Source organism: Nymphalis io, chromosome 10 (genome assembly GCF_905147045.1).
Source record: "Nymphalis io chromosome 10, ilAglIoxx1.1, whole genome shotgun sequence".
NCBI classification, from domain to species: domain Eukaryota; kingdom Metazoa; phylum Arthropoda; class Insecta; order Lepidoptera; family Nymphalidae; genus Nymphalis; species Nymphalis io.
This window is the reverse complement of record NC_065897.1, coordinates 11,734,636-11,757,443: the sequence shown is the minus strand read 5'-3', so window position 1 is coordinate 11,757,443 and position 22,808 is coordinate 11,734,636. Positions and strand designations below refer to the sequence as shown.

Below are 22,808 nucleotides of genomic sequence, written 5' to 3'. Positions count from 1 at the left end.
CATTTTATACTTTAAATCGATAAATTGACGGTACTATGTTGCCAAATCCCAAAAATTTACCCCTGAAGCTAAAATCAAAAGCCCTTAAAATCGCCACAACTAATTGAAAACTCTCTAAATAATGTGTACAAGTTATCCTTTGTAATATACTTTACAAATAATTGTATTATTTAAACACAGTTTCGTTTTCCCTGTGGTTGTCGAAAGTCGAAGTATTCGACCAAATGTTTTTGAAATCGTGCCATTCAGACTCGACATCATTTTTGTTAGCATTAATGACTCCGCTGAAGAAGTTTTAATGTAGAATTGCAGACTCTATGTCGAGATTGGCTTGTGAATCGTATATATAATAGTACATTTATATATATGGTAAATACTGGTGATTTTTGTTTTTTATAGTTTAAAACTCCATGCGTTTTAATATAGAGGTCAGTGGTACAACACACATAATTATGTAGTTATAAAAAATAGTAAGCTATATATATATATATACTGGAGAACTCAGACGTCCTAATAACAATGGACTCTAATAGGTGTCACTAAGTATTCGCTATATATTACTATTAAATTCAAAAAACAAATACAATAAAATAAGACCCTACAATATATACAAATCCCACCTATTTATTCCTAATTAACTTTGGAACCCTGATAAAGCAAATTGTTGCACCAGGAATGTTAAGAAAAACAAGAGAAGACAAACTTTTGTTGGATAATTTTGATATATTCAATATTAAGAATGATAATAAGTTATGTATATAAGTAAGATTATTTTTCATTCTTATATTACATTTTTCTGGAAACATGGACGCTATTCCTGATTTCCATCCATTAGACAAAACACAATTATAAGCATTGATGTATTCCCTGAAAGTGGGAAGATTTTATAAATTGGTAGCCCTCATTCTACAACTACCTGTCAATGTCATTTGAGTGCCAAAAATTCTTTGACAATACTCAGTTCTCAGTTGTTGATAGTTTTGTTCGTTATTATTATACTACACCGGTAATACCGGCAAAGAGTATACAAACACTACGGTACACCGGTGGCCGGCTGTGATAACTTGTAATTTGTACGCAATACATATACTATACAAGGGCTTACAACAAAATCTCAAATTAAGGACGGGCATTTTATTAGGAGATTATATTTTATATTGTAATCTAAAAATGGAAAGCAATGAACAAAGTGATGTAGATAAAAATATAGAAACGAAATATCCTTTGCTTCCATATGAAAAACAAATCCTTATAGATATGTTTGAAAAGGATGCACTGTTAATAATTGCAAAGTGAGAAATAATTATTTGGGTAACAAATTATGCATATGGTTAAAATTTCATACTGTAATTACTTTATTTTTTTCAGAGGACTCACTTATAACGATATCGTCGCAAACATATTATGGATACATAATGATCCTGCTAATTTAGTTTTAGTAATAAATAGTAGCGAGCATGAAGAAAAATACTTTTCTGAAAAATTTAACTTAACAGTTTTACCTACAGTTGGAAATGAGAGGTAAACAGGGTTAGTTTATAAATTGAATTGTTAATTGTGCTAAACATTATAATGTCTTAATTTATAGTCATGCATTTATTACAGAGAAAAGGCATATTTAGAAGGTGGTATATATTTTGTGTCTACAAGAATTCTGGTCGTTGACTTGTTGAAAAATCGTGTTCCAGTATCCAATATCACTGGCATAATTGTATTAAGAGCTCACACTGTACTTGAATCTTGTCAAGAAGCATTTGTTTTAAGACTTTATAGACAAAAAAATAAGGTATATACTCTAGCTTAATACACTATAAAACATACATTTTATATTTACATATATATGTAAATATAGGCTTATTTCTAATTCGAAAGTCACAGGTTTTAATTTTAATCAAGCTTAAATAACTGCAGCTACTTTTTATTGTTTTCTATTGCCTTAAAGATGTTAATATGCTTAACAATGCTGTTAGTGAGATGGTTTAGAAAAATAACCTTTATTATCTTTTGTCATTTCGTCAAATTGTTGGCAATATTTGTGTTTGTAATTCTTCAGAACATCACCAACTAACAACCAATTATAACATTTTTTGTTAAGAACTTACAATAACAAACTTTTTCCACCAATGATTTAACAAATGTTATGAGCAAATATTTAATAAAAAATAAATATTTAAATAAGATGAAATAATTATATGTAAATGTATGATCATTCATTTTTTATTCTAATTATCTTTTGTGTTTACGTTTTAGACAGGATTTGTTAAGGCATTTTCAAATTCACCAATTTCTTTTACTTTTGGATATCATCAAGTTGAGAAAGTTATGCGAGCACTTTTTGTAACAGAACTGTTTTTGTGGCCAAGGTAATTAATTATATTATATATTTCATTTGAATCCTGACTATAAATAATATTATCGTTCAAAAGTAGGTTATTTGTATGTTTGTTACTTTCACATCTTCCGTACGTTTTTCCACCGACAATTGCATACACATTGTCAGTAGAAGAAAAGAAACTAGTTTCCAATAAAAAAAAAAACCATGTATAAAACTTTTATTTACATTCCATAATGATGGTAATTTATTTGCTGTTATTTTAATTGAAAAAAAGTTAAATTTGTGAAATGATGGGCTAAAATATATCAGTCTTGCTTAAATCATAATTGTATAAAATTATTGTCTGCACGTGGAGATCTTGCTGCATATAGTCACCAAGTCGTAAGGCAGTGGCATAACAGATTTCTGTCCTTATTGCTACGGAATCTTTTCTATTCTAGCGGGACATTAATAGGCCATTTCTGTCTTGAAATAAATTAATGAATAAAAACATTTACTTGCTTATCACTGTTTTGTTTATAAAATGAAAACCTATAAAGTTGTGTAAAGTAATGTATAAAAACATATTATTTTTTTTAGGTTTCATAGTACCGTGATTAAAAGTCTTAAGAGTAGGCAGGCAGAAGTCATAGAATTGCATGTTTCACTGACGACGAACATGAGTCTCATTCAGACTTGTTTACTTGATATAATGAACTACACAGTCAAACAATTGAAAAGTATCAACCGAACACTGGATATGCAAGTGAGTATTATATTACATCTTTGATAATAATTGATTTTGTCATAGCATTATTACCCTCTATACAATATAAGGTCGCAAACCCAGAGGCCCTGGGTCGGGCCAGTAAAAAGTTATTGGATTTTTCTGTTGAAAATCTCAGTAGCAGCCCCGAGTTTGAAAGTTGGAAGTGTGTACACTCCCGTGCCTCGGAAAGCACGTAAAGCCGTAGGTCCAGCGCAGCGCACTCTTTCCGGTCATGAAAATAATGTGGTTCCCACATACCATAGAAAGTGTACCTGTGTTTGCGCACACACTTGTGCCCTATAATATATCCTGTTTACTAATAGAGAAAAACCTACAAAAATTGGCAAACACAACCTAGGCTTATTTAGCTGAATTTCTATTAATTTATTGTTTGTTTATATTCAGGAAATAACAACCGAAAATTGTATCACAAAGAAATTTCATAAAATTCTTCAATCGCAATTAGATTGCGTGTGGCACCAGCTCAGTACACGGACTAAGGAGTACATACAAGATTTAAAGGTTTTAAGGACGATGATAATGTGAGTTGTGTTGTGTTAATGTCTAATTTTTTTTTTTTTTTTAATATGAACGCGGACAGGTAATTTCCCACCTGATGGTACATGGTCTGTCTGGTCATGGTCAATGGTATGGTAAGTAAGATGTAATGTTGCTTGTGCCTGTAGTTACACTGGCTCACTCACCCCACAAACCTGAACAACAATACTAAGTATTGCTATTTGGCAGTTGAATATGTGATGAGTGGGTGGTAACTACGCAGAGAGCCATGGTGGAATAAGCCACTTGGTGGTAACAACTTCGTCATTACATAAATACTGTTAAGAGTAAACATGTTTGTTACTCTTTGTCAATAGATGGCGTTGATTCATTATTAGAAATTCCTGAATCACAAGTTTTTTTGTAATAGTACGTATACGTAATGTCAATGTTACAAAATCAAAAAAATAAAACAAATAAATGCTCCCTTCGAAGGGACACCCGACACACTTACACCGTTTCCGCTGGTGGAAACGAGGTCCCCGACTTGTGACATCACGAAATCAGTCGTGATTTAGTACGGTGCTTCTTACAGAAGCGCTTCCCACCCCTCCGACTACGTCCTGAGCCGAGGTGAGATCTCGCAGGAGATATCCTCAGGATTGACGTCATGTAGAGCCCGAGACGGCTCGAAATTTAAGGCGGAGTCTAGTACTCGCCCCAACGCCCGGTGACGCTGTAAAGGCCAATAGGGCCAACAGCATACATTCATTCTGAAAAAAAAAGTTACAAAATTGACCAAAATTCATTAAAGTACCGTGAACAATGAAATATAGTTATTATTTCGTTCATCATTTGGTCCCTCCGAGTACTTCGGGAGTACTCGAATACATTTAATAAAAAGTAGTGATTGTCATTAAAGTATATAAATATTTTCTTTAATACAGAAACTTAATACACGACGACTCAGTATCGTTTTACGCATTAGTAAGCAAATACAGGACACCGGAATATGCTAAAGTGAATTCGGGTTGGATACTTCTTGATTCAGCGGAGCAGCTGTTTAGAGTGGCCAGGGCGAGGGTGTATAACAATAATAATGGTAAATATATATTTAATATGTATCCTTCATAGAGTAATTTGTTACAAGCGATCCAGCTCTTATTTATTTTGACTTGATCAATATATATGTCAAACAAATACAGTATAATATAATCCCACCATCAGTAACAGCCTGTGAATGTCACACTGCTGGGCCAAGGCCTCCTCACCCTTTTTGAGGAGAAGGTTTTTGGAGCTTATTCCACCACGCTGCTCCAATGTGGATGGATGGAATACACATGTAGCAGAATTTCAGTGAAATTAGACACAGGTTTCCTAACGATGTTTTCCTTCACCGTCAAGCACGAGATGAATTATAATCATAATCTATGATTAATTTTAGAAATCCAAATTTTTTTCAAATAAAACAAAGAAATTGCTGTCTTTAAAAATATTTAGCAAATCGAAAGCAGAATATTACCATCAAAATCCGTCGAAATATCCTCAACTGTCGTCTATTGTTCTTTCTATTATTAATATTTCATGTTAAATTTCAGAATTTAATCCCGAGTCGTCACCGAAGTGGAAATGTCTGAGTGAATTGTTAACAGATGAGATACCTAAAGAAGTTAGGAAGAAGAACAACGAGTCGTTGTGTAGAACGAAAATACTAATACTTTGCCAAGACAACAAGTCATGTTGTCAACTGAACAATTTCCTTACGATGGGCGAAAGTAAATATCTCTTCTACACTGCGTTCCGGAGAGACTTAACAATAACTACGATGGCTGCTAAATATAAGAAAATTAATAACAAAACACAAATCAAAGACAATAAAGAAAAAGGTAAAGAAGTAAAAAATGAATTGGACGAGGAGGAAGCGAATGCAGATGAAATGAATAAGTCCAACTATGTACTGACTCTCACTCAAACGGCAAATAAAAACAATTCGGACTTGAAAGCGGCCAATGAAAGCATATTTGAATCTCTGTCTCAGGTATATCTATTTAAATAATAAATTATATTCATCTTGTATATACTGACATATTTTGATAATAACTTAATTTCATATGTTGTCTGTGGCAAGGGTTATAGGCAATATTCATAATTATTGTAGTGTAGGGATGACGCTCCCAATAGACGATGTGGGCTGGTTTTTTATCGTGGATATTGCGATGCACTCAGCGCTGATCTGTCCCACATCCCCCCCCCCCCCATTTCAAGTGGTGGAAACGCGCTTACGCGTTTTTCCAAAAACAAAAAAAAAGGAACTCACTTCGCATATCTCTTTGCTATTTTGTTGCGTGTATTATGTAAATATTGTAATTATTATAGTTATTGTCGCATATAACTTTCTAGTTAAGGTTAGGTTTGGGTTATTTCTTAGGGATAACTATTGCATATATAGTTTTTTTCTTTTCAAATTATAATTAAACCCAAATATCTGAATTATTAGACTTAAGAAATAGGAAAGTAACTAAAGCGGCAAAAAAGTTTTTTGTTTTTTATTATCTTGCCTGTTTTTAAAAAGCTTGCGCTTGACCAAAGATTAATCAGCGAAAAATATTTGCATAATAAAACCTTATGGTACCTAAGTCAGTAATGCTATTTGAAAAAAAAACACTATGTTTTACGTTCATAAATATATAAACGGCCTTAATATAAATTTAGCAGGTGATAATTAGATAATTCTGTCTTCTTTTCTCGAAAATAAAATCCGTAATGATAAAAAGAGAGATCAGCGTTTAACTAAGCAGTCGCTAAGCAACGTCTATAAGGAAGGCCGATAGTATTTAAAAGCTTTAATTTATTTCTCCTAGTAGTATGTGAGGTTAAAATAATGCAACATAATTTATTATTTTAATATTTCTTGTTAATTCGTGTTTCGTGTGCACACAAAATTTATATTTAAAAGAGGAAGCTACAATTTATATATCTATCCTTGTCACATTTATAAAGTGATCTTTGAAATAATTCAATAAACGATTGCATTTCAGGTGGAAAATTTGGATTTAACGCAGATAGAAGCAGATAAACCGATAATTTGTATTCAAACATTTAAGCAAAATGGTAATTACATGTCCCTTTGTGAAACATTAGAGAGCTTGCGTCCCGAGTACGTAGTGCTGTACCACAGCGACGTGGCCGCCGTCCGGCAGCTCGAGCGCTTCGAGTGCCGGAAGCCGCCCCACGAGCCCAGGGTCACGGTGTACTTCCTGGTGCACGACCACACCGTGGAGGAGCAGGCCTACCTCACGTCTCTGCGTAGGGAGAAGCAGGCGTTCGAGCTGCTCATACAGGCCAAGAGTGTAAATACATCATATATTATTCTAGATCAATCGATAATAACATTTCCACTATAAGCAAATGTTTTAGTATAAACAAAATGTCTCTGTACATTCGGCGTTCCTGAAAAAGCCATTATTGCCTTCGTTTTCTGCCCCTATCCAGTTAAGAGCTCATCTTCCTATATATTGCACAGTCTACCTCATTATGTTTTTTTATACTTTATTGCACAACGTGGAACGGGCACACACACCAAGGAAAATTTGGTAACATCTTGGCAATACTCAGTATCAAGTATTGCTGTTTCGCGGTAGAATATCTGATGAGTGGTTGGTACCTACCCGAACGAGCTTGCACAAAGCCTACCACAAGTAAATCTATCTAATAGTATTCTAATGTTATGAGCCACTGTAAATTTGCCTGTATATACAAAGGACATTACATCTTCGTTCCCATGGTTGGTGGCGCATTGGCGATTTAGGGAACGGTTAATATTTCTTACAGCGCCAATGTCACTATCATTCCACATAATATAATTATTTATATAATAAAAATCGTTTATATATTAAGAGAAGTATATAATGATATGCAATTTGAACGTTTTTAGGTAATGGTTATACCGTCATACCAAGACGGAAAAACTGATGAATATTTTAATTTGCATGTTGAAGAAGAAGTAGTCCCCGCGGATACAAGAAAAGCAGGTCTGTACTTAAAGATAATTCTCCATTATATTAATTATTCAAACAAATTTAATTTAATGATACTCAAAATAAATCTAAAGCTTTGTTTGGTATAGATGTGGAATATCTCTCTTATTAAAATATTATTAATAAATTTCATGTCGTAAAATAATAGTTGAGCAAGAGAGTCGCAGGATCAACAGTTGTTCTTGGCTGGAAGCGTTACATTGCCAGCTTAATAATTGCATTTAACTGAAATATTCTAAACAGAAAACCTTTTTAGTTTTAATTTTACTACTTGTGACATCCTACCCACGATAACGCTTGTGATGGCAGTCCTCTGCGAAAGGGTTACAGAATCGTTTTGAACTTACTTAGCGCGCATTCGACAGAACTCACCTTCGGGACCTGACGGGAAGACTGATCTGATTTTCTCCTCCCTTAAGGGAAGCAATAAAACACACACGCATTCGCTAGAGCTCGCCTGAAATGGAGAACACGCGAAGCCAATCCGTGCCGCCTGCTTAGTGGAAAACTGCACTATAGAGTCCCTTGCATATTTACACAAGTACCAAACATCCAGTATTACTACTGGTGGTAGGGTACAGTATCCTACTGGTGGGAGGGCTTTGTGCAAGCTCGTCTGGGTAGGTACCACCCACTCATCAGATATTCTACCGCAAAACAGCAATACTTGATATTGTTGTGTTCCGGTTTGAAGGGTGAGTGAGCCAGTGTAATTACAGGCACAAGGGACATAAAATCTTAGTTCCCAAGGTTGGTGGCGCATTGGCTATAAGCGATGGTTGACATTTCTTACAATGCCAATGTCTAAGGGCGTTTGGTGACCACTTACCATCAGGTGGCCAATATGCTCGTCCACCTTCCTATTCTATAAAAAAAAAAAAGTATTATAATCGTAACATAATTCATTCGCAGGTGGTCAAGTTCAAGTCACGAAAGAGAAACCGGTTGTTATCGTCGATATGAGGGAATTCCGTTCCGACCTCCCCGCGTTACTGCATAAAAATGGAATCAATATTGAACCAGTGACCATATCTGTGAGTAATATGAAAACTAGTTTCATCCGCGTGTCACGACGTGGAACGTGAAAGCGTAAAAAAAAAACAAATAAACTTACTTTCGCACAGTAAAGACATAACCAAAAATAATTTATATCTCGTCATTAAAACATAGTATATAATTATAATTAATCTGTTTGAATTTATATGCTATATTCCAACGATAACTGTATCCATATTAAAAGCGCCATTTTTTTTTCGAAATCCATAATAAATACCACAGATTATTTTCGATCGCGACCAATGACGTCATGTCAATTTAATTTATTTATCTATATTTACGCGTGCCATTGTACAGTACAGTGACAGCCTGTTAATGTCCCACTGCTGGGCTAAATCCTCCTCCCCCTTTTTTTAAGGAGAAGCCGTGCCATTGGAATAGAGTGTATATCTATCTTTTTGTTACCACACCTCGAATAAACTAAGTAATTCAAGACATTGAGATAGCCTTCATAAGAACAAAGATAAAATGAAATATTTATATTATTTATAATTGTTTTGCAGATAGGAGACTACATCCTAACGCCGGACATATGCGTGGAGAGGAAGTCGATATCCGACCTCATCGGCTCGCTGAACTCGGGGCGGCTGTTCGCGCAGTGCACGCACATGTGTCGCAACTACAGCCGACCCATCCTGCTCATTGAGTTCGATCAGAACAAGCCGTTCAACTTACAGGTACATGTTTATGCTATGGAAACGTTCATTCGTCACTGTCAGATTTGACAGATTAATGATCAAAAAATAAAATAGTTTTATTATTTAAATGTTGTGTTCAACTATATATTTTTTTTTTTATTTAATTATAATATTTTTTATATATCTACTGCAGAATAACATAGTTTTCACTCATCATCATTAAACTATTCAAAATTTGAAACCGAATAATCTCATATCATATGTGTCATCTATTTTATACGTGACATTGGCAGAATATTTTGCGCTCAAATAGCGCAGATACACGCCAGGAAAGTGAAAAAAAATAGTTTATGCAGCCTTCTGGGCAAAAAGTTTTTATTAACTATTAATTCTTACACGAGGTTTTTAGCTCTAAAGACGCAATTTATAGACACAAAGTTGAACTCTTGATATACAGCTGGGAGAGTGAGACAATGTACTATGCGAGTGCACATAGATCCCAACTGATATCTGCTGTCATCCCGATTCATATCGGTCAACAAATGTCATTGATCATATATTATTTGACGAGCCGGGTGGCGTGGTTGGTAGATACTTGCCTTTTCACGCCGAAGGTTGTGGGTTCGATTCCCACCCAGGACAGACATTTGTGTGCATGAACATGTCTGTTTGTCCTGAGTCTGGGTGTAATTATCTATATAAGTATGTATTTACAAAGGAAAAGTAGTATATGTAGTATATCAGTTGTCTGATTTCCATAGCACAAGCTTTGTACAAGCTTAATTTGGGATCACATGGCCGTGTGTGAAAAATGTCCCAGGATATATTATTATTATTATTATATATTATACTAGCAGACCATTCCGTTCGTACGGGTTTATATTTAAATGAAAATTTATGTTCCATCTTAAATATGATGAAAAATGTACGTAAAACTGTCTAAAATTTCAAATCAATCGGACCAATAGTTTCGGAAATCTTGTAATGAGTCAGTTAGTCAGTGGAATTTCGCATATATATATATTTATATATATATGCGTGCCAGAACTTAAGCACATCGAACTTCTCTAATGGTATATGCGTTTAGAGATCAATTTGAAGACATACTAAATCTACTTGTTTCATTTTCAGGGCAATTTCGTCGTTTCAACTGATTTATCAGGCGCCGATATCCAGCAGAAGCTACAGCTGCTTACAATACACTTCCCGAGGTTGAAACTCGTCTGGTCGCCGAGCCCGTACGCTACAGCAGAACTGTTTTATGAGCTCAAAGTGAGTCCCTTTACTTTTTATTTAGTCTTTAATGTATACAGTGCAATTTTGGCTGGCCAGAATTATTATATTTAATTCTATAATTAATTTGGTTTTTATCGATTTTACGTATGAATGTTGTATAATGGGTATTTACTTAAAAACCAATTTGTTTATATTTGTCATCAATAATTTGTCTTTGAAAACGAGGCATTGATTTTGTGATTTGATTAAATGAATTAGGTCAAGTTTAAACTGTAACATAAACGACTGTAAAATATTATTATTTTAATTTTTGTCTTTTTACTTTTTATTTGTATTTATGATCCCTGTTCGGTCGAAATAAATGATTTTATTATTATTATATATTTTTTTATATCTCCCTTTTAACAGGGGTAACTTAACTATCACGCGGGCCATGACGAAGCGTGATAGGTTTGTTAAATATTAAATTGACAATGGTGATGTGAGGAACTTTCGTGTAAGACGTGTGGTGTTCAATATGACTGCTTTTTGTTAAAGTGCGAGAGTGGACTTGGACATTTGGAGAATATTTAGAACAGTCTTGAGTGTTTTTAGGACAACGCCTGTGAGAGAATGATTGGTAAAATTTTCACTGTGTTTATTGACAATTGTTTATTAATTTCATTAGCCAATTCTATGTATTTTATTACTTTTTCATTGTGTACTGAGTGGGTTGTGTGTGTTACATACTGCAATATCGACTATATAAACTATTTTGTTCTTTTTGTCTACCACTGTTATATCTGGTCTATTGTAATGTATGGTTTGGTCGGTGATGATCGTTCGATACATAATAATTATTTTCTAGAACTTTACAGGGTTGGTGTTTATAGTAAGCTACTTTATTTGTTATGAAGTTATATTGATGGGCTAAGTTTTGGTGAATTATTGCTGCTACTTGGTCATGCCTGTGCTTATAATCAGTTTGGACGATTGACTTGCAAGCTCCGGTTATGTGTTGAATCGTTTCTGAACTGTATTGGCAACGTCTACATAAATCAGTCGGTAAATTAGCTGTGCGAATAATATGTTTCTGATAGTTTCGGGTGTCTATTACTTGATCTTGAATGGCTATCATAAAAGCCTCTGTCTCGGGGAATAACTCACCACGCCGCAGCCACTCGTTCGACGCTTCTATGTCGACATGTGCTTGGCTCAAGTCGGCTCGATGTCTTTTTTTTTTTTTTATAGAATAGGAAGGCGGACGAGCATATGGGCCACCTGATGGTAAGTGGTCACCAACGCTCTTAGACATTAGCATTGTAAGAAATGTCAACCATCGCTTACATATCCAATGCGCCACCAACCTTGGGAACTAAGATTTTATGTCCCTTGTGCCTGTAATTACACTGGCTCACTCACCCTTCAAACCGGAACACAACAATATCAAGTATTGCTGTTTTGCGGTAGAATATCTGATGAGTGGGTGGTACCTACCCAGACGAGCTTGCACAAAGCCCTACCACCACCACCTTCCATGCAATGACTTTTGTGACCACATACTAATTATTTGTTGACTTGATTGATTATTTCTATTATGAAGGTTAAGTGGAGTGCATTTTTTATCAGTTTCAGTTATATTTTTTATGGATTGGAGTACTTTCTGCCTTATCATGAAAGTACTTTCTCAGCTTAGCTATGAGACTATTGTGCAAATTATGTATATCAATGAAACCTCTTCCTCCTTCACCGCGTGGTAGTGTAAGTCTCTGTATACAACTTTTGGGGTGATGTTTCCTGTGTGTGGTCATATGTGTGTTTATTATTCGCTGTAGTTTTTGTAGATCAGTTTTAGACCAATTTATAATTCCAAAGGAATATTTGAGTAATGGTATTGCATAGGTATTAATTGCTTTTGTGCTGTTGCGTGAATTTAAATGTGTTTTTAATGTGATTTAACCTACTTAAACTTCTGTATCAATTCTTTTTTTGTTTGTTTGTGTTTTATTTGCTTAGACTGGTGAAATCCTAAATACTTATAAGTGCTCATTTCATCCATTGCTTCTATTTATGGATTGGAGTACTTTCTGCTGCTGTTCTCCCGTTTCTAACATATATGTATGTGTTTCCGTATTCCCCCTATTTATTGAATGCATATCACATTTATCAACCCCAAAGTGCATTTGTATGTCTGTAGAAAAAGATTGTGTGACGTCTGTTAGTTTTATAAGTTCGGCTTTAGTACTTCCATAGATCTTTATATCGTCTATGTACATTAAATGGGAAATAAGACAGTGTGTGCCATTATATTTTAGTTTGAAACCAGCATTAGTTTTATTAAGTAAATTGGAAAGGGGGTTGAGTGCCATACAAAACCATAACGGACTAAGTGCATCTCCTTGAAATATTCCTCTTTGTATTTTACTGGTGGTAGAGCTTTGTGCAAGCTCGTCTGCGTAGGTACCACCCACTCATCAGATATTCTACCGCAAAACAGCAATACTTGATATTGTTGTGTTCCCGTTTGAAGGGTGAGTGAGCCAGTGTAATTACAGGCACAAGGGACATAAAATCTTAGTTCCCAAGGTTGGTGGCGCATTGGCTATAAGCGATGGTTGACATTTCTTAGAATGCCAATGTCTAAGGGCGTTTGGTGACCACTTACCATCAGGTGGCCCATATGCTCGTCCACCTTCCTATTCTATAAAAAAAAAAAAAAACCTCTTTGTATTTTACTGGTGGTAGAGCTTTGTGCAAGCTCGTCTGGGTAGGTACCACCCACTCATCAGATATTCTACCGCAAAACAGCAGTACTTGTTATTGTTGTGTTCCGGTTTGAAGGGTGAGTGAGCCAGTGTAATTACAGGCACAAGGGACATAAAATCTTAGTTCCCAAGGTTGGTGGCGCATTGGCTGTATAAGCGATTGTTGACATTTCTTACAATGCCAATGTCTAAGGGCGTTTGGTGACCACTTCCCATCAGGTGGCCCATATGCTCGTCCGCCTTCCTATTCTATAAAAAAAAAAAATCGGATCAGTAGTAATTGATGCGTTGTTGTGATAAACTTTAAGTGTGGTTTACCACTGAGGCATTATACAACTAAAAAAATTTAAAAGTACCGGGTCGTTCGTTTAAAAGTATCGCCAACTGTGAGGTACCGAATCAAATGCTTTCTTATAAGCGACATACATTGTGTAGATATTTCGTTTGCTGGTCAGTGCCTATTTCATTACTATTGTATCTATAACCAATTGTTCTTTACAGCCTTGACTATTTTTCCTACAACCTTTTTGTTGTTCTGCTAAAATTTTATATGCTTCTAAGTGCTGATAAATGATTTCGCTAATACATCCTGTCATTATTTTATATATATATATATATTGTTTTTAAACATGTGATTGGTCTATAATTTGTAGGATTTTTAAGATCTGATTCTTTAGGGAGCATGTAGGTAATTTCAGTTGTTAAAAACTTTGGTATAGTTTCTGGTGATTTGATGAATTGACATATGTGATTATGAATGTATGGATGGATGCAAGTGAGTTTCTTGAGCCAAAAATTATGTATGTTATCAGTACCAGGAGCTTTCCAGTTATGTGTGCGTTTGATAATCTGAGTGAACGTTTCTATTGGTATGTCTTTAAAATTCATTTGCTTTATATGCGTATTATCTCCGATGTTCTGAAGCCAGTTGGCGTTTGCATTATGTTGGACTGGATTTGACCAAATACCCGCCCAAAATTCGTGAAGTTTTTGTGGTGTGGTGTATTCAGTATTTTGAGTTAAAGTGTTCTGATTATGTGTTCCTTAATTTCTATAAAATGTTCTTTCATTATTTGTGAATGTCAAATTTTGTTGTTTTCTATGTGTACATGTTAAGTATCGTTTAAGCCTTTTAGATGCGGCATTTAAATTTTGTTTTAATGTATCAAGAAAATGTTCTAATTCAATATTTGGTTCCTCGTATTGACTGTGGGTTTTATACTTTACTTTAATATCTTCTACGGTTTTGATTGCTCTCTCGTTTCTATTACCTGCAATATATTGGGTTAATCTTTCGATTTCTAGTCTATACTTTTCAATTCTTTTTTCAATTCTTCTCTGCCATGTCGGTTTTTTAAGGTATTTATTTTGAACTGTATCATTGCTTACTCTAAAAATTGTGCCATTACAGACAGCTGCTATATAAGCTGCTGAGTAAATTAGTGCATGTAAATATTTAAAATCTACGTTGTCATTTAAATGTTTCGGGAGGATTTCATTATTCAATGTTCGTGTAATATTAGCGAGCAGTTTTTTGTTTTGGAATATATGGTCTTTCTTCTGACTGCATATCTTTAAACCTATTTATTGCGTTATTAAACTCTATTTCGATAAAACTGGGTGTTAATTTACTATTTTCTAAAAAAATACTATCATTTTCATTTTCAGTCAAAGATATAACGTTACTTAAAATCGTGCTGGCTGTGATTTGAGTCTGTTGAAGCTATATTTGATTCTATGGATATTCTATGGTGTTCAGATTGATTTATTGCATTTTGTAGTTTTTTGTTTATTTCTATTTTTATTTCTTCTATCTTATATTTATTTACCAAATTATTGAAAAATATTACTCTTCGCTGATCTGCAATTCTTTGTTCTGAAAGATGTGAAAGTTGTGGATGTTTGTCTACAACGAGCTCAAATAACTTTTTCCGATAAGCTGTTTTATATGTTTCTAGGTTTGTTGATTCAAAATAACATCGGACTATATCTTCATTGATTACATTGGACCATTTCATTCGTTTATTATTGTTTGAGTTTATCTGTGAGGCTAGGTGTTCGGACTGGGAAGATTGTCTGCGTGGAAAGTCTACTATTTCTCCCTCTGTCTGTATTTTATCTGTCACTTCATTTCTTATCTCATCTAAAACGTTCTGTGGTAGTAATTTGCGCCTGAGAATAGCACGTCGTTGATCTCCTACACGTTGTCGCGATACTTGCATATTGGGGAATTCAGATTAAACTGCTCGTGCAATAGTTGTAAATAATTATTCATTTGTGTGAAAGTTTGAAGAAAATGAATGATTTGAAAGTGAAGTAGATGGAGGTGAGGGTGATTGGTCGGCTGTAGCATATTCTTCGAGGGGAATCCGCCTGGGGAATCGTATGCTGTGACATCCAGCGTCGGCTCCAAATGCGCCCCGGCGACCCCCGGGCAGCGACCGTAAACTATATCTTTTATTACTGCGTTCCATGTTAATCTCCAATGACAAGATTGGGTCGGGTTTGGGATCGTTAGTTTGGGTAGGTGTTTGCCAAGATGTATATGGCTATGTGAAAATGTGTATTGGTCAAGATGATAGGACCACAAGAACCAGTACCAGCTACCCGTAACCCCCCCACCACGGCAAGGTGATCCCCGGGGGGTTATTATTATTATTATTATAAACATGTACCTAAAGGTAAAGTACTGTACTGTTCGGCAGATTGTGCAGAAGACCGAAGAGTACAATCAGCCGCTGTGTATGGCATTTGTGGACTACGAGAAAGCCTTCGACTCCATCGAAACCTGGGCAGTGCTCGACTCATTGCAGAGATGTCATATCGATTGGAGATATATCGAGGTACTGAGATGTCTGTACAACGCCGCTACAATGACTGTCCACATCCAGGACTGTAAGACGAAGGCGATCCAACTGCGCAGAGGGGTGAGACAGGGGGATGTAATATCCCCGAAACTGTTCACCAACGCGTTGGAAGACGTTTTCAAAACGCTGGATTGGACTAGGTATGGAGTCAATGTAAACGGCGAGTACATCTCACACCTTCGATTTGCCGACGATATCGTCATCATAGCAGAGTCGCTGGAACAACTCACCGAAATGCTGCGTAGCCTAGGCGAGTCTTCCCGGTGTGTCGGTCTCGGTATGAACTTGGACAAGACCAAGGTATGTTCAACAGGCATGTCGTGCCGGGACCGATATACGTCGAGGGGAAACCTCTCGAAGTTGTTAGTGAATATACCTACCTAGGACAGATAATACAAGTCGGTAGGAACAACTTCGAGAAGGAAGCCGATCGAAGAATTCGCTTGGGATGGGCAGCATTTGGCAACCTTCGTCAAGTCCTCAAGTCGTCTATACCGCAATGTTTGAAGACGAAAGTCTTCAACCAATGCGTCTTACCTGCCATGACATACGGTGCCGAAACGTGGACACTAACTGCGGGACTAGTCCACAAATTCAAAGTCGCTCAGCGTGCTATGGAGCGAGCTATGCTCGGAGTATCTTTGAAGGATAAGATCAGAAATGAGATTATCCGGAAAAGAACCAGAGTCACCGACATAGCTTGCAAAATTAGCAGGCTGAAGTGGCAGTGGGCTGGTCACGTATGTCGTAGGACCGATGGCCGTTGGAGCAGACGAATCCTAGAGTGGAGACCGCGAATCGGCAAGCGCAGCGTAGGGCGCCCTCCAGCCAGGTGGACCGACGACCTTAAGAAGGTGGCGGGCACCAACTGGATGCGGAAGGCGGAGGACAGGGAGCTTTGGCGCACCTTGGGAGAGGCCTATGTTCAGCAGTGGACAACGATTGGCTGTTGATTGATTGAAGGTAAAGTAATAAAGCAGTTAAAGACGCATTGGTGATAAGCACGAGATGAATTATATATATAGGCCTCTGCATCTTTATCAGATGATTTAAGCAAGCCACTCTCCGTGTTGTTTTCCACCTGCAAGACAGGTGAGCGAAGTGTCCTCTCCGTGGATGCTGCTACGCCTGGGCAGGCGACTTTATGGCAACACGGGCTTGCCCAGTACCCATGCCACCCTCTCCTCCTCCCCAGCAGGATCCGCAGGAATGACGAGTCAATACGTGTGGTGCTGGTTTGGCCGCAGGTGACTGGCTTACGCCTAAACGGAGGCACCGCTCCGGGTTTAATATTAGTTTTCCTTCTTCTTTGGCGTGACGCTGGGATAATTTTGGGAAACAACGTATCAAGGAGAGGGGTGAGGATACTGTGATCACGGAAGATTCAGGAATATGACAATAGTAGCTAGAGCAGTCCGGGGTCGCGTACCCGTAGTGATTCCAACCAGCTATCGGACAGATAACTGGTAGATCCACCCTCTGGACACGAGATGAATTATAAACACAAATTAAGCATAAGAAAATTCCACGATAGATGATCCTTTAATTAATTATATTTGTAATTTTACAGCAAGGTAGAAAGAACCCGAATGTAGAAGAAGCGCTCGCTTTAAGTGGAGACAATACAGCGGAAGATATGAACCACGAGAGATGTAATATACGCGTACACGACTTCGTACAGAAGCTGCCCGGTATCACTTCGAAGAACATCACGAGGGTTATGAACAGAGGGGTGTCTTTGGATCACCTTATAACCTTAACACAGGTAATTATACTGATTCATATACAGAGAGTAATTAAATTATTAAGCTTATTCCAATCGCAGGGGTAAAGATAAACAAATCTTTATATATGTTACAAAAGCCGAGATGGCCTAATGGTTAGAACGCGTGAATCTTAACTTACGATCGTGAATTCAAACCCGGGCGAGCACCACTGAATTTTCATGTGCTTAATTTGTGATTATAATTCATCTCGTGCTTGACGGTGAAGGAAAACATCGTGACGAAACCTGCATGTGTCTAATTTAATTGAAATTCTGCCACACGTGTATTCTACCAACCCGCATTGGAGCAGCGTGGTGGAATAAGCTCCAAACCTCCTTCTCAAAAGGGAGAGGAGACCATAGCCCAGCAGTGGGACATTCACAGGCTGTTACTGTACTGTACTGTACTGTATATTTACATACACCAACAGTTCTTGATTAACTATTCCACTTGACTACTTACATCCATTTTAATTTTTCTTCCAAAGTCCCAATAACAACTTCTCTGACATTAAAAACGCCATTAATTCACAAATATATAATTAATACCAAACAGCATTTAAGAGCACGACGAATTATATATTATATGATCCATATTACTGGTGGTAGAGCTTTGTGCAAGCTCGTCTGGGTAGATACCAACCACTCATCAGATATTCTACCGCAAAACAGCAGTACTTGGTATTGTTGTGTTCCGGTTTGAAGGGTGAGTGAGTCAGTGTAATTACAGGCACAAGGGATATAGCATCTTAGTTCCCAAGGTTGGTGGCGCATTGGTGATATAAGCGATTGTTAACATTTCTTACAATGCCAATGTCTAGGGCTGTTGGTGACCACTTACCATCAGGTGGCCCATATGCTCGTCCGCCTTCCTATTCGATGCTATTGAGCGATGCGCTTAATGAAAATCCCTTCGGCTCTTAAAACCCAACCTATTGATGAGTAGCTCTATTTTAACGAAAATTCCGTATTTTATTTAAATACAAATAAACTTAATTCTTTGACTTTTCGTAAAAGGTTTATCGTTTGAGTACCCTTGGACGACATCATTGTTTAAAAGTATTTCTCAAATATGTTAGTACTACAATAATTGTCAAAATGTGATCGAATTGTTTTATGCTAAAAATATTTTAAAAATAACTTTTTGTGTTTTTTTTTTGTATATAAAGCAACAGTCTTAACTTCGAATAATGTTTTAGGAACAACTTGCAGAAATTATAGAAAACAAAAATGAAGCCGCAACATTATATTCCATTTTACACGTCAAAGCAAAAGCAGCTGACACAGACAAAACGAAACCTTTTGCGAAGAAGAAGTTCGAGAAATTCAAGAATTTGAAATAAAAAGACGAAAAGATTTTTACAATTATTTATTGCATATGTACAGAATCATAATAATTTTAAAATGAAATAAAAGTGATCACAATGAATAAATATATGTCAATTTTATTATTAATAATTTATAAAATAAAAATAAAAAACAGTAATTTTTATTTGGAGTCTTATTTATAAACATGCAAGGCAATCTAGCGAGAAGGACCTAGAACACAGACAATGTATCTTTAACATTACTAATTATTTTTTAAATTATATAAATAACATTATATATAATTATTGTTATAATATTGCTCTAATTTTGTGCAAGACAAGACTGCAAGTGCTTATGTATATAAGAATAATACTGAAATGTTTACGGGAGTTATATAATTCAAATATAAACAAGCACAAAGTTTGTCTTATAGAAGAAGAGTATCATCACAGGGATCGTTTAGGAAGCAAAGTAAATGATTACAATAACCACTGAAATTGTTGAAATAATCAACGCTAATGTAAGGTAGGGTCACTCACGGAGTTGGTGATTCTTATCAATAAGGGGCACGTAAATGACGCTCATGAGTTTTTTCACGGTTGTGGTGCCGTCGAGCGCTTTATCCACCTGAAATACATTTTTAATAGTTTATGAAGAGCTAAGATTATTATTTATTTATTTTTAATAAAAATAATAGCAATGCCAGTTTTTTTAACGAATTACTTATATTGATATTTAGCCCTCCAATTAAGCGAACAACTTGTGTTAGGAGTGGGGAGGACAATAGTCCAAGGGTGACCCCTCAGACCTCAGAGGGTCAGATCTGTTACTTTTACAGCGCTTGGCGGCGCTATTGACGCTTGTATAAAACTATAATAAATAAGACATTTTTTGCGCTGCTGTTGGTCATAATAAAAATTATCGTAAGATCTTTTATAGCCCTCATTTTTCCCCAATATGGATATTAAATTGTATATATTTTTTATACACTTAAATCTTTCAAAAATAAATGTTATGCCTTCCTGATTATTGTTACTTGATTTGTTGTTTGTTTTAATTCACTTATATATTTTGCATTAAAAAATGTTTAGTTTGTTTATCATACAAGACTTTGTCAATATCAAATTTAATTTAAAAAAAAATTGTCAAATATAATTACTTGAGTAAGATGCTGTTCACCTCCTTCAGGACCAACGGGTACCACCAGGCGACCTCCGGGTTTTAATTGTTCAACCAACTGTATAAAAATGAACATACACTATACATATAATAAATAATAAAATCAGTTGTATATAAGAAAACCTGAGATTATAAAGTTTTTTGTTCCATGTATAATAATTTTTACATTGATAATCTATAGACATTATGAAAATGCATTAAACTTACAGCTTGTGGGAGAGTAGGGGCGGCGGCTCCGACGTGAATTGCATTATAGGGAGCTTCTTCAGGATAGCCCAAGCGCCCATCACCAACTACAGCATTCAAAACAGGGACTTAATATGAAAATAGACAAAGTTATTGTGGTTTTTCAGAGCATTTTATTAACGGAATCTAGTAGAATGCGTAGACAACATTACATGACTGGAAATATTTTACGAGCTTTCCGAGGTATGAGAGTGTACTCACCAGTTCCACATTCTGGACTGCTAATTAAAATATTTTGAGGAAAGATACCAATAACTAGGTCAATAATGTGACATGACCTGGGATTTAACAAAAAAATTAACTAATGAGGCAGGTAATATATAAGAAGCATATAAGGCAGATATAGCTAAAGAATGCTAGTCATTTGTTTGTTAATTTTTTACAAGATAAAATTAAATATAAGATTTGATCATACCAACGAGTTTTATTCTTTCTGATGTCAGTAATGCATGGTTATCACGTTCGATATTTGTAGTTGCCATCATGACTAATTCAGGAATATGTTCGATGCCAATAACTTTTCCTGTTTCACCAACCATGAACGCCATGCAAGCAGTTAGATAACCAGATCCTGAACCCACATCCAGTGCTTTTTCACCAGGTATAAGTTGTTTTCTTAATCTTTCCAAAGCATGTGCGTGCTAAAAAAAATATTTATTATAACAAAAAGTAATATATGTAGTATCTCAGTTGTCTGGTTTCCATAGCACATGCTCTGCTTAATTTGGGATCAGATGGCCGTGTGTGAATGTCCCAGGATATTATTATTATTTTATGTTTTAACGAAAACAAATGTCAGATATAATTACAAATATATATATATATATCAAATAATATATGAATCAAAAGTAATGTTAGCTACACTTGGAGAATTATCCCCATCAACTTATGGATCTCTAGATATAAAATATATCTCTAGGTATAAAAATAATCAAGATTGGATCCGAATGTCATAATTTTTTGTTCTAGTTGCCTTAAGAGGGTAGATTTATACATTAAAATTTTATTTCAATTTTTTTCATTCGCTTTGTGCCAAAACAATACTGGGCAATTCTTCAGTCAAAAGCACTAAATATGTATTTATAGTCGCAATACTATGTTATATAATTAGTGTATTTAATCTATTATATACTAAAAGATATAGAAAAAGAACCATATGTGGTGCGCTTATAGTTGCGGAGTATCCAATGGACTGTGGTGAATCATGGTAAGGAGCATGCGGACAATAGTTCTTCCGATCTACAGCAACCATAGCATTTGCAACTATATCAGACTTTATAATTCCGTTTGCTGCAAAATAAGTATGTATTAAATTAAATCTTAAAATATTTTATATAATAATACATTTAAATAAACTGAACCATTCTGTTTAGCAACTGTAAAATTAAAAATATACTGTTTAGATCGATACGCATCATTATAATAACTCAATTAATATCGCTCATTTGAAAGTAATAATATTATTTATTGACTTACTTCTAAGGTTCCGAACCATATCTGCATTATTTATTCCGTGACTCCTCCAAGCCATATTTAATAAAATGAATGCAACTAAGACTAAGGTTTTATCATACCATGGGCACGTAATTTTGTTGTTTTGTTGACTTTTAATGTTGAGAAAAAATAAACGCATCAGTGTAAAATTTTTATTAGACATAATATGACATCTGACTTATGACAAATAGCAGCTGCCAATAAATAGATACAGAATGAAAACCGCTAAAATTAGTGCGTTCACAATTTAACAGTTGCATGATAATGCTCTCAATACATATTTATGGAAAATACTTTAATTTTGCAACTTTTCAATAGTTCATCAAATTTCCAAGATCAAATGTTATCTTTATACTATTTTCACTTTCGAGTAAGTTAGTTTTAATAAATTGTTTAATAATCTAATCATCACTGAAGGGTTTTAAACGAATAAATAATCTAATTTAATAAAGGCTTTTCTTATTTGATGTTTACGTTTATGATTTTTTCAATAGATTTATACTAATATCGTTCGATCTCGTGCCATCTTACTTGCAAATTGAATGCTTCGTATTATTCACAAATTTGACAGTTAGAAGAAAAGTTGCAAATCGAAATGTATACTTAATAATTTTTAACATATAAACTAAAAAATAAATTTGTCATATACAATAACTT

At 35.3% G+C, this 22,808-nt stretch overlaps 2 protein-coding genes across 2 annotated transcripts; one reads left to right on the top strand and one right to left on the bottom strand.

The window, feature by feature from the left end:
- The first annotated feature begins 969 nt into the window (after positions 1-969).
- LOC126771105 (DNA repair endonuclease XPF) lies at positions 970-19,434 on the top strand. The gene is made up of 15 exons (XM_050490831.1): positions 970-1,292; positions 1,369-1,521; positions 1,606-1,786; positions 2,251-2,363; positions 2,915-3,080; positions 3,489-3,625; positions 4,529-4,683; positions 5,180-5,619; positions 6,620-6,931; positions 7,516-7,612; positions 8,531-8,652; positions 9,178-9,351; positions 10,444-10,584; positions 17,730-17,924; positions 19,124-19,434. The coding sequence occupies exons 1-15, from the start codon at positions 1,171-1,173 to the stop codon at positions 19,265-19,267; spliced, it is 2,652 nt and encodes an 883-aa protein (XP_050346788.1). The 5' UTR covers positions 970-1,170; the 3' UTR covers positions 19,268-19,434.
- On the bottom strand, positions 19,279-22,328 carry LOC126771165 (protein-L-isoaspartate(D-aspartate) O-methyltransferase). The gene is made up of 7 exons (XM_050490922.1): positions 22,134-22,328; positions 21,811-21,947; positions 21,073-21,298; positions 20,619-20,704; positions 20,392-20,469; positions 19,772-19,859; positions 19,279-19,463 (listed from the first exon to the last, which is right to left on the bottom strand). Exons 1-7 carry the CDS (start codon positions 22,312-22,314, stop codon positions 19,450-19,452), a joined length of 810 nt encoding a protein of 269 aa, XP_050346879.1. The 5' UTR covers positions 22,315-22,328; the 3' UTR covers positions 19,279-19,449.
- Between the last annotated feature and the right edge of the window lie 480 nt (positions 22,329-22,808).